The 11,119-nt window shown below is 43.2% G+C and overlaps 1 protein-coding gene across 9 annotated transcripts in view; it reads left to right on the plus strand.

Annotated features, from left to right (window-relative positions):
- Window positions 1-310: 310 nt before the first annotated feature.
- Srrm1 (serine and arginine repetitive matrix 1) overlaps window positions 311-11,119 on the plus strand; it is a 34,020-nt gene continuing 23,211 nt past the window's right edge. For 4 of the 9 annotated variants that reach the window (XM_005353051.3, XM_005353054.2, XM_026781892.1 and 1 more), the window contains exons 1-6: window positions 311-407; window positions 5,867-5,956; window positions 6,189-6,311; window positions 8,332-8,502; window positions 9,147-9,262; window positions 10,525-10,728. In XM_005353051.3, coding sequence (XP_005353108.1) covers window positions 387-407; window positions 5,867-5,956; window positions 6,189-6,311; window positions 8,332-8,502; window positions 9,147-9,262; window positions 10,525-10,728 — 725 coding nt within the window. In that variant the 5' untranslated portion in view covers window positions 311-386. Of the gene's footprint in view, window positions 408-651; window positions 833-5,866; window positions 5,957-6,186; window positions 6,312-6,596; window positions 6,727-8,331; window positions 8,503-9,146; window positions 9,263-10,524; window positions 10,729-11,119 lie in introns of those variants that run through there. The other 5 variants (XM_013348409.2, XM_026781895.1, XM_005353056.2 and 2 more) reach the window with 4 other exon arrangements.

Below are 11,119 nucleotides of genomic sequence, written 5' to 3' on the forward strand. Positions count from 1 at the left end.
CCCCCCCCCCACTACGGGTCGAAGGAAGGATCAACTCCCGCCGCGAGAAACCAGGCTGATCACGCGCCACAAAAGGCTTTGTAGGGTGGGGCGACTCCAGGACTCGCCCTCCTGTCTCCATTGGTTGAGGCCACCGGACTCTCCTCCCCTCTTTGCAAAAAGACGAAGGGCCCCGGTGAGTTTGCGCACGCGTGTCGGTCTCTAGGAAAACTGAGCAGGCGCTGAGCAGGCGCTGAGCAGGCGCAGCCACAGGCCCGCGGAGGTGGGGAGCGCGTAGAGGCGCGCGCAGCATCCCGGCGCTAGGCTCCCCTCGGCCGGTCCCGCCCTCCGTCGCGGCGGCGCGGTGCACGCTGGGATAGGGAGCGATCTCCGAGCGAGGGAGCAAGATGGACGCGGGATTCTTCCGCGTAAGTAGAAGCACGGGGATCTGGACGGGGGTGGGGGGGAGGGAGGAGGCGAGAGGCTTGAATGGAAGACTCGACAGGGGGCTCAAACTCGGGACACGGGGGCCCGTGGAGGGGGGTTTTAGAGACCCCGAGGGGCTTGGGGCCGGCGTGCTGTGCCCTCGGCGCTGCGGCCGAGACCGGTGCGCCCCTGCGCAGTCTCCTCCTCCGGGATCGTCCCCCCTACGCGGCGGCGACGGTGGCCGGAAAATGGCGGCGGGAAGGGACCAGAGCAGAGCCTCACCGGCCGCCTGGCTGGGCCTGCAGGCCGGGCGCCGCGCCGGCCGCCGGGGCTTTGAGGCCTAGCGGAGCCCCGAGGAGGAAGTCCCTAAGGGGAGGCCGGTGGGAAGCCTGAGGCGGCAGCGGGATACCGGTAGTACGGTTTGGGGGTACGTCCCGAGAGAGCTTTGGAAGAGAGGGGAGCTTTTTTTTAGCGGCTGTGTGTCCCCACGTTTAGCGTCCACCCTCTTGGTCTTAAGCCTCTGCGGAGGCTCAGGGTCAGAGTTCGTGAGCGCTCCCGCCCAATTTGATAGCTCCTCGGGAGGGGGAACTTAGATAATTTGTAGTTGGAACGTTTGAATCGGAGGCTTTTAGGGCCAAATACGTGCGTGAGGGTGGAGGCAGAGGACGGCGTGAATCCATTCCGCTTCCCGCTCTTCGCCCGCACCCTTTCCCAGCCCAGCGGCCAGTGTTTGGAGTCTGGTGGTTCTAGCCTAGATCCAAGCAGGGGACGTTACCTTGTTGGAGTTGGCCCACAGATCCTCCGTTAAGGCAGTTTATTAGGTGGGAGTCGTCCACTCTTGAAGGAAATTAGCTACAGGTCGAGATCCAGATGGATGGCAACGGACACTTGTAGGATTAAAAGTTGAGTAGCAACGATCCCTTCCTTTAGGGTTTACTAGTTCTTTTAATGCAGAGTAGAACCAAACGTTTAAATCCCAGCTAACTGTGATTCGGCTTAATTTTGCATTCCCTGGATCGAGCTTGTAATTTGCAATTTGCTTACCTTTAAAAAAAATTAGAGGGAGGGGTGCCAATAAGAATGTCTCTTGCGGACTGGGTATGTAGTTCATGAAAGCTTGCCTAACCCGAATGAGACCCTGGGTTCCCTCTCCAGCACTCTAAGTGTCTTGGTACTGCAAACTAGGCATTCACAATATTATGCCAAGCATTTAACCTAAAGCGCTTAGCCAGTTTTTTATTAGATCATACAAACACTAAAAGAGTTACGTACTTGGAGGGTAATAATTTCGAATGGGTTTGTATTACAGTGAACACTTATTATTTCTTAGGGCACAGAAGTTACACTTAAAAGCAATTGAAGGCTTATTTCGCTTGTCTGTTAGTTCTCTTCTCTTTCTTCCCCGTTTGGTTTTTCGAGACAAGATTTCTCTGTGGCTGTCCTGGAACTCTAGGCTAGGACAGACTGGACTTGAACTCAGATCTGCCTCTCTGTCTCCCGGGTGCTGGGATTAAAGTAGTGCCCCACCACTGCCCAGCCTTGTCAGTTATTTCTAGTGGGAAGGAGATTGAATAAAGAATGCAAAGTGATATGAAAAGTCAATTTTAGACAAAGTTTTCCCTTACAATGAACAGAATCTGGAAAAGAGTCCAGTTTTTAAAAATATACTCATTACGTTTCCTTAAATGAAGTGTGTTTTTGTCATTGGGTTGTTGGGGGGAGAGGCAGTTTTGAAACCTTATTCTCTTTAACCCAGACTAGCCTTGAACCCAGAGTCCTACCTTGACATTCCTAGTGCTAGAATTTTAGATGTTTGCCTCACAGCTGGCCAAATGGGGACGTTAAGATTTTAGAACAGTTATCTAGCACACTGAGATCTGATTTAAGGTAGAAATGGTGCCTGGCGTTTCCTGAACAACTGCTCTTGTGTCAGGTACTTGATGTAAATCATTTCCCATACATAGAACAGCCGTGCAAGGTAAATTTCTGTTGGTGTTTTTGACGAGGCAGTTGACAGGATCTTGATAGGCAGACCAGGCTGGCTTTGAATTCTTATAGATCACCTGCTTCCCCAGGCAACTTTGGGATTAAAGGTGTAGGCCACCACTCAGCCCAAAACTTTTTTTTAAAACCTTTTTGTTTTTGTAGTACTAGGGACCATGCTCAAGGCTTATATGTCTTAGCCTAGTGTTGTGCCATTCAGCTACAGCCTTTCTGGCTCACTTTCCAGGTGACTTTAATAGGGGTTAGTTTGGGGCCAGGGTTTCTCTGTGTAGTTCTGGCTGTCCTGGAACTTGGTCTGTAGACTCACAGACATCCACCTGTCTCTGCCACCTGAGTCTTGGGATCAAAGGTGTGTGCTTCCACCGCCCAACTTCGGTTTGATCTTTATCTGGCATCTAATAGTTACACACAAGTGGGGATATAGTGTGGCATTTTAGCACACATTTGCCATGTAATGATCAGTGAGGAAAATCAGCATACCTTATCACCCCAGGCTTCAGCTTTAGTTTTTGATTCCTTGCCCCTAATTTTGCACTTGAAACCACATCAGAGATTAGGTTGTGTGTTCTCAAGACATATGGTAGAGTAGAGCGGAGCTGACATACTACTACAGGTTTTTTACCTTCTCAAACAAAATTTTTTGGTTCTGAACTCACTGTGTAGGCTGGCTTGCAACTCATAGATACCCTCCTTCCTCTGCCCCGAGTGCTGGCAAGGGACACCATACACAGCCAAAAACTTGGTTACAGTACTAGGGACTGTGCCTAGGACATTCTATATGCTAGCTAAATGCTCTTGCCACTCTGCTATATTCTCAGCCCAAACAAAAGTTTTCTTGATCACTTTCCAAGTGATGTAGTCAGCCGGTCCTTAGATTTCAAATCAGAGAACCAGTGACTTCCTTATTTAATTGAGCTTGGAGGAAGGGTGGAATAAACAGTAAACTGTTGGTGCCTTGCCGCTCTAATGAGTTCTTTGCTGGGTTAGTTTTTATGAACTCAAAATGGTGTGTGTTTGTTTTTCTCCAGACAGGTTCTCATTGTAGTCCAGGCTGCCCTCAGATTTGCTATGTAACAAGGTTGGCTTGAACCCCAATCCTCTGCTCTTGGTTCAAGTTTTAGGATTTCAGAAGTATGCCACCTCGCCTTGCTTCAGTTTCATTAATTCGTATTCTTTCTCATTCTCCTTCTGTCCCCACCCCCACCCCATTCTTTCTCTGCTCTCTGAGAGATTGAGTGGCCTGAACTCAGTAGTTGAGAATAATTTCTGGTCTTCCTTAAACTCCTAAGTGCTTGGATTATAGGTGTGTGCCACTATGCCCCACATTTTTGGCCTTGGCATGTACCTCCATCAAACACATTTACTGGGTTTCCTGTATCTTTCTCAAACTGTAGAGCTAAAGATGACCTTGAATGACTGACCTTCCAAATCCTTAGTCCTAGGATAACAGGTACCACCTTACCTGATTTGTGTAGTGTTAGATTAAATCCCGGACTTCATGCTAGGTAAGCACTGCCACTGGGGTATATATCCCCATTCTTCAATTGTGTTCTTTTGATAGTATTTTGCTGTGTTCACTGGAACTTGGTGTGTATGCTAGGCTAGCCTCAAACTTGCCACAGTCTTCCTGCCTGTCTGTTCACATTCTTAAAGCTGTGACAGGCTAAAACAGTGTGGTCTTAGGCTGCTCTTGTGCCTCCGTGCTGTGATCTTGCAGGCAGAGCTCCTGTTTGGGGGAGGGGAGGATGAAACTTGAACTATTTCAGTGTCCTCATTTAAACAGATCTGCAGAAACATACATGGATGTGAACAGGAGTCTTACTCTGAATATTGCTGTTATGTTTGACTTGTTAAGGATGTACATTGATAATATTGAAATATAGGTGCTTTTTTTGTTTTTTTGTTTTTCGAGGCAGGGTTTCTCTAGCTTTGGTGCCTGTCCTGGAACTAGCTCTTGTAGACCAGGCTGGTCTCGAACTCCCAGAGATCCACCTGCCTCTGCCTCCTGAGTGCTGGTATTAAAGGCGTGTGCCAACATCACCCGGCTACAGCTTCTATCTTACTGTTAGTTAAGGTGTTTCTACTCACTCAGTTATTGTTACTGTAAAAGTCATGACCTTTATTTGCTACTAAAGAATTTTACTCTGGCCACCAGGCGGTGGTGGCGCACACCTTTAATCCCAGCACTCAGGAGGCAGAGGCAGGAGGATCTGTGAATTCAAGGCCAGCCTGGTCTACAAGAGCTAGTTCCAGGACAGGAACCAAAAGCTACGGAGAAACCCTGTCTTGAAAATTAAAAAAAAAAAAAAAAAAGAAAAGAAAAAAGAATTTTACTTTGGGTTCTGGTTAGATGGTTCAGACATTATGTAGGCAAGACATAGGCAAACATTAAAAAAAAACAATCCTAGAAATGACAGTGGCACACGCCTTTAATCCCAGCTCTCGGGAGGCAGAGGCAGGAGGGTCTCTGTGAGTTGCAGGCCAGCCTGAATTCAGATACAGAAAGTTTTGTTGGAGAAGGTAAAAAACTGTAGTGTGGTGTGTCAGCTCTGCTAATAGTCCACCATATGTCCTCAGAACACACAACCTAATCTGAAGTTCCACTCTGTGATGAGTTCGAGGCCAGCCTGGTCTACAGAGTGAGTTCCAGAACAGGCTCCAAACTACAGAGAAACCCTGTCACGAAAACAAAATCACAAATTCCCGAAAACTAGAAGAGCATTGTAATGTGATAAAATGAGCAAAGTTCTTACAAGAATGGTTTAAGCACAGTGGGAACTACGCGTATGCCCTAAAAAAGTGAAGGAATTATTAGGGCACAGAACTGGCATGTGCCTTCAATCCCAAGCTAGTGGTGGATCTCTTGAGTTGGAGGCCATCCTGGTCTATATAGTGAGTTCCAAGACAGCCACTACCGCATTGTGAGATCCGTGTATGTGGGAGCTGGGAAGGGTGTACAGACGTAACTAAATAAGTGGGAAACTTTACTTAAGTTTTGGGGGTTTGTATTTTTGTTTTGTTAAACTTTGAAATCACTAGTGTGGTGATTCAAGCTACCAGTTGGGAAACTGAGACAGGAGAATTGCTGTTAGTTTAAGGGCTGGCCTGGGCTAACAAAAGAAACTAAGATTTATTTATTTTATTTTTTGGTGGGGGGGGGTAAGGCAGGGTTTCTCTATGTAACCGCCCTTACTGTCCTAGAACTCTCGGTAGACCAGGCTGACCTCAAACTATTTTATTTTTCGTAAAGAAGGCTGTCAGGATGGTTCAGTGGGTAAAAGTGTCTGTTGCCAAGCCTGATGAACTGAATTCCATCTCTGGGATCCACGTGTTGGAAGGAGAGACCCTCCTCTCCAGATTTGTTCTTTGACCTCCACATGTGGGCATTATTTTTTAACTGAAAAAGAAAAGGAAGATTTAATCTTGTATTCCTTGGACATGTGTTTGCTTCCTTCAGGGAACAAGTGCGGAACAGGATAATCGGTTCAGCAACAAGCAGAAGAAACTCCTCAAGCAACTGAAATTTGCAGAATGCCTAGAAAAAAAGGTATTCTGGGTGGGACTGTTGCCTTTTTGCAATTGCTGAATTTGAGGGTTTGGGAGATGAACTGTGACTTGTGTAAAAATAAATAAAAGTTGGTGGTTGCACAGTGCAACCAAAGAATGAGCATGGTACTTAGTTTTTTAAATGTGCATAAGCTAAAAAAGTATTTAGATAAAGTATAACTCAGGTTCTTTCAGCAGTGAACTTGTACTTAACAGTTTGCATGTTTCATCAGGTGGACATGAGCAAAGTAAATTTGGAGGTTATAAAGCCTTGGATAACAAAAAGAGTAACTGAAATCCTTGGATTTGAAGATGATGTTGTGATTGAGTTTATATTCAACCAGCTGGAAGTGAAGGTACTAATACACAGATGGCTCTTATTTCTGAATATGTGGCATAATTTGTGAATCTATCGAAACTCAGTTTCTATGGAATACAAATATAGAAGGGCTATTTTACAATGTTTGTTGTGGAAAGAATTCACTTTGTAAACAACTGTTAAGGCTGGAAGTTTAGTGAAGGTGCATAGTTTTGAAAGCTACACAGGTGAAAATCAAACTTACTGTTTGTAATTTTGCTGTTACATGTTAAGTTACTTTGACAGCAATTTTCTAATGATAATGTGATTTATGATTTAAAAGGCCTGAACCAAAATGGAAGTTATTCCTTGCGTCTGAAGTATAGCACCATCACCTTATTAGGTCACAGCAGAGTGAGTGTCCCAATGTCGCTCTGACCCAACTCCCTTGATGACGCAGTGTGTGTTTGGAGGTGAGTTGTGTAAAGTGGCCGAACATCAACAACAACAACAAAAACACAAGAGCAATTGGTAAAGCTGTATACTGCTCTTTAACGTAGCTTTTGAGATGGACATTTATTTGAAGCATGAGGGGCAATTCTGATTTGATTGGATGTTGTTTTTAAAAGAGCTAAAGTCTTTAGCTGTAGTTGCAAGTCAGCTGGTTACCAGTTAGAATTTAGGCACAGGATTTTGTTTACATTCTAGTTAAACTTCAGGCAGATGAATTGACAGTCCTGTGAAAGCCAGTTAACATAATTGTTCCTGTCATCCAATATGAAATAATAGAAGATAATACAACTGGTGTTTAAAAACATTTGTTACATAGTTTACTATTTTGCCATGGCATCCCAAAGGACAGGAAAGATGTACCATAGAACCTTTTGGTAAATATACCAATGTGCATTTACTTTTACATTACTCCTTTCCCAAAGAACAGTTATCATTCCAACTGATAAGGTATTTCATTTTTTAGAAACAATATGGTAATTATTTTTGCTTTAATGTTTTTAAAGACTTAATTTTAAGAACGGACTTTATATTTAAAGTATACTTATTTTACTTTGAGACCAGAAACATGGGAAAATGTTTTTTAAATGATGTTTAGTGGTAGATTTTATTGGAGAAATGCTTTACTGATTTGAATTTTAGTGTACTTTTAAAACCTAAATATCTGGTAGTATTCCCCTTGTAGTGAGCATGAGATTAAAGTTTAGAACTTTTTAAACAATCTTTTCTTTTTTTGTGGTTGTGTACTCATTATTGCTTGTTCGTCTTTTGCAATTTAGATAAATGATATAACATTAAACTCAAGGTGGTTGAGTTGCAGTAGGGAGTCGGAAGCAAGCCAAGGGAACATCTTTCTCTACAGGGGACTTGGCGATTCCAAACCCCCAAGGTTCCAAGAAGAAACTGAAGACACCTGGAATCTGTACTTGCTTTGTGCTATTGAGCTGTGCTTGTTATATGGACCTTGTTGCTTGACCAACAGATCTAGTGTTTAAAAACCCAATTACTTTTTAGAAATCTTGACTCTTAGTTTTGTGGACAGTTGAGCATCTGTGGCATTGTTAGTAATAGGTTCTCATGTGCAGTAGTCAGGCTTCTAGCTTAGTCTTGAGAAGTTACAGAGTGCATGCATAACTTGTTCTTATAACTGAGCACTAGATGTAGATCCTTTAGAGAAAGTTACCTGTAATGTAAAGAGAAGTGTTATGTATGTTTTCAATTTCTTGTTGGGGGAAGTTTTCCGGCCAAGTGAACACTTGTTAGTAAATGCAAGAATTTATAGATGTTCCATGATTGTTTTTAAAGTTGATAAGTATATAAGGCCCACTAACAGCCATACTGTCTAAATACTTAGGGATCCACAAAGGCTGATCTGATGCTTTTGGTTCAGGGAGGGAGACTGATAATCTAGAGAGTACATTACCAAGAAGCAACTAGGGAAAACTTAAAATAGCAGAGCATATATGTACCTAAGCCCCTTATGATAGACTTAAATACTAATTTAAATGAATTTTAGGTTGGTTGGTTTCGAAGTAAACTGTTTTTCTTCCTGTCATGTCTTTTTGCAGAATCCAGATTCCAAAATGATGCAAATCAACCTGACTGGATTTTTGAATGGGAAAAATGCTCGAGAATTCATGGGAGAACTGTGGCCCCTGCTGTTGAGTGCACAAGAGAACATCGCTGGGATCCCCTCTGCTTTCCTAGAGTTAAAGAAGGAAGAAATAAAACAGAGACAAGTAATAGTCCTTTTCATATTGATGAGAGAAGTGGTGTGCGGACTGACGGTTTGCCTTAAGAATTTTTTTGTTGCCTTGGCCTATTTTAGCTTCTGTGATCTGGCTATGGTTTGCTGTGATAAATTTGTACAGTGTGTTGTGGTTTGCCACTCCTTTGAAAATTAGAGTGCCATTTTCCAGGAGGCCGGTATTTGGGTAGATGCTTTATTTGTTTGTTTGTTTGTTTGTTTATTTTGGTTTTTCGAGACAGGGTTTCTCTGTGGCTTTGGAGCCTGTCCTGGAACTAGCTCTGTAGACCAGGCTGGTCTCGAACTCACAGAGATCCGCCTGCCTCTGCCTCCTGAGTGCTGGGATTAAAGGCGTGTGCCACCATCGCCCGGCTAGATGCTTTATTTTTTTTTGACTATTAAAATGCAAGTACATTTAACTTTAAAAGATTTTAACTTAAGAAAGTATGTGCAATTCTCACATAGACAGTGATTGTAAAGTCACAAGAGTCGGATAGGTGAAAAATGTTGTAAGAGTAAAGTTGGGAACACATGAGCACATCTGAAAACCCAGGACTGCTGGGGCGGTACAGCCCTAGCGTATGTCAGCATAGTGTTTGGATTGCGTGTTCTCATCTTTCACCTGTGTACTCTTAGATCGAACAAGAAAAATTGGCTTCTCTGAAAAAACAAGATGAAGATAAAGATAAGAGGGATAAGGAAGAAAAAGAAAGTAGCAGAGAAAAAAGGGAGCGGTCTCGAAGCCCAAGAAGGTATGACATAACAGGTGCATGTTAAGGAACACTGGCAGAAGTTCCTCAGCTAGAGGACTTGGAGAACGTTATTGGAGGAGCTGTTGTTTGCCTCTGGACTAACGCAATCTTTTATGTTGCTAGGCATTTTAGCACATGCTTTTATAAAGCTACGCAGGAGGTTGAGGTTGTAGAGGTGGGGTGTGTGGCTTCTAGGCTAGCCTAGATAGCACTATGATACTCTCTGTTTGACACAGGCCATTTGACTGAAATGATCACCTCTAATTTAGGTGAATTAAGTAAAAATTTAAATTTCATATTGCTTTGCTTAGGTACAGCATTTGGGGTTTTTTGTTGTTACTACATTCTGACTCTTTCCATTTCCCTTTTATTAAAAATCTGCTCGTTAGCCATTCATAAACTTATCTAATTCCTTGTTCTGCTTTTCTCAGATGGTTGTACTGAACCCAAACCTCAGACCATTTATTTGTTTTCTTTCCTCCAATGAGACAGTTGTTAGGTTCACATTTTTAAACCCACTATTCAGCTTCTACTATATTTGTGGTGAAAGGTGAGAATTCCATTAGGCTTTTCATTTTTAGGATTTTTGTTTTAATCTGTGGGAATTTGTAAAGAAAAAAGGAGGTGATTTTTTTTTTCTTCAGTTTGTGCTGAATTCTAAAACCTACTATAGAAGCAGTAGATGCTTCTAAAGCTGAGTGTGGCCAGTGGTGGACCACGTCTGCTGTTAGGGATGATAACACTTTTCAATTAGGCACACTACAGTTACAAAGGAAGAAGCCCCCCCCCTCATTAAAAAAAGCATCTTTTTGTGAATTTGGCATTTCTCTTTTCCTGTGCTTGCATTTCACCAGCCATTTTCTGCATCTTGAGGCTCTGCCTGATCGGCTCTGATAGGAGCTACCTGAACCTCAACTCTGTATTTTGGTAGGGTTGATGTTTGCTAAGGAAATGGTGGCTTTAAACACCTTCATCTGAGGCGTTAGTCTTTGAAAGATCACATGGAATAGTTGAGAACCAACACCTACCCAAGTCCAGTGCCTCCTCCTCTAACTGGTACTCGGGGCTGTTACCTCTGTCTGCTTGTCCTTCTAGTTCTCTCTGGCCTTTTCCCTCTCAAGTAGATGAAATGGAAATCTTGTTTCATGTGAAACTTCTCAGATACAGACAACAGTGGGTAACTTAAAGATTAATCCTCGATTTTCCCTTGTCTGCGCCACACCACATTATTCAAATATCTGAAAAACTTGCTTTCATCCTAGACGCAAATCCAGATCTCCTTCCCCTAGAAGACGATCTTCCCCTGTCAGGAGAGAGAGAAAGCGCAGTCACTCTCGATCTCCCCGTCACAGAACCAAGAGCCGGAGCCCTTCCCCTGCCCCAGAAAAGAAGGAGAAATCTCCAGAGCTCCCAGAACCATCAGTGAGAACGAAAGACTCTTCAGTACAGGAGGCCACATCTACAAGGCATGTTCCTGACATTGTGTTACATAATCACGCTGTAGGCTGTTCACACCGCCTGCAAATAGATATTGCTAATTCAAAATGATTGTTTTCCTTTTAGATATTTTCTAAGGTTTTTATTTTTTAATTACAAAGTTGAAATTTTACATATAAGGAAGAAAATGCTTTAGAGGTAACCTAACCAATCGAATTGTTTTGTTGTTTTGTTTTAATGTGGTTTAGTGTTTTGCCATGGGTGTCAGGTCCCCTGAAACTGGAGTCACAGACAGCTATGAGTTGCCATATGGGTTCTAGGAATTGATCCCAGGTCCTTTGGAAGAACAGTCAGTGCTCTTAACTGCTGAACCATCTCTCTAGCCCTGTCTGTTATATTCCTTAAAAAAATTTTTTTTTT

Source organism: Microtus ochrogaster, chromosome 10, assembly GCF_000317375.1.
Source record: "Microtus ochrogaster isolate Prairie Vole_2 chromosome 10, MicOch1.0, whole genome shotgun sequence".
In the NCBI taxonomy this organism is placed as follows: domain Eukaryota; kingdom Metazoa; phylum Chordata; class Mammalia; order Rodentia; family Cricetidae; genus Microtus; species Microtus ochrogaster.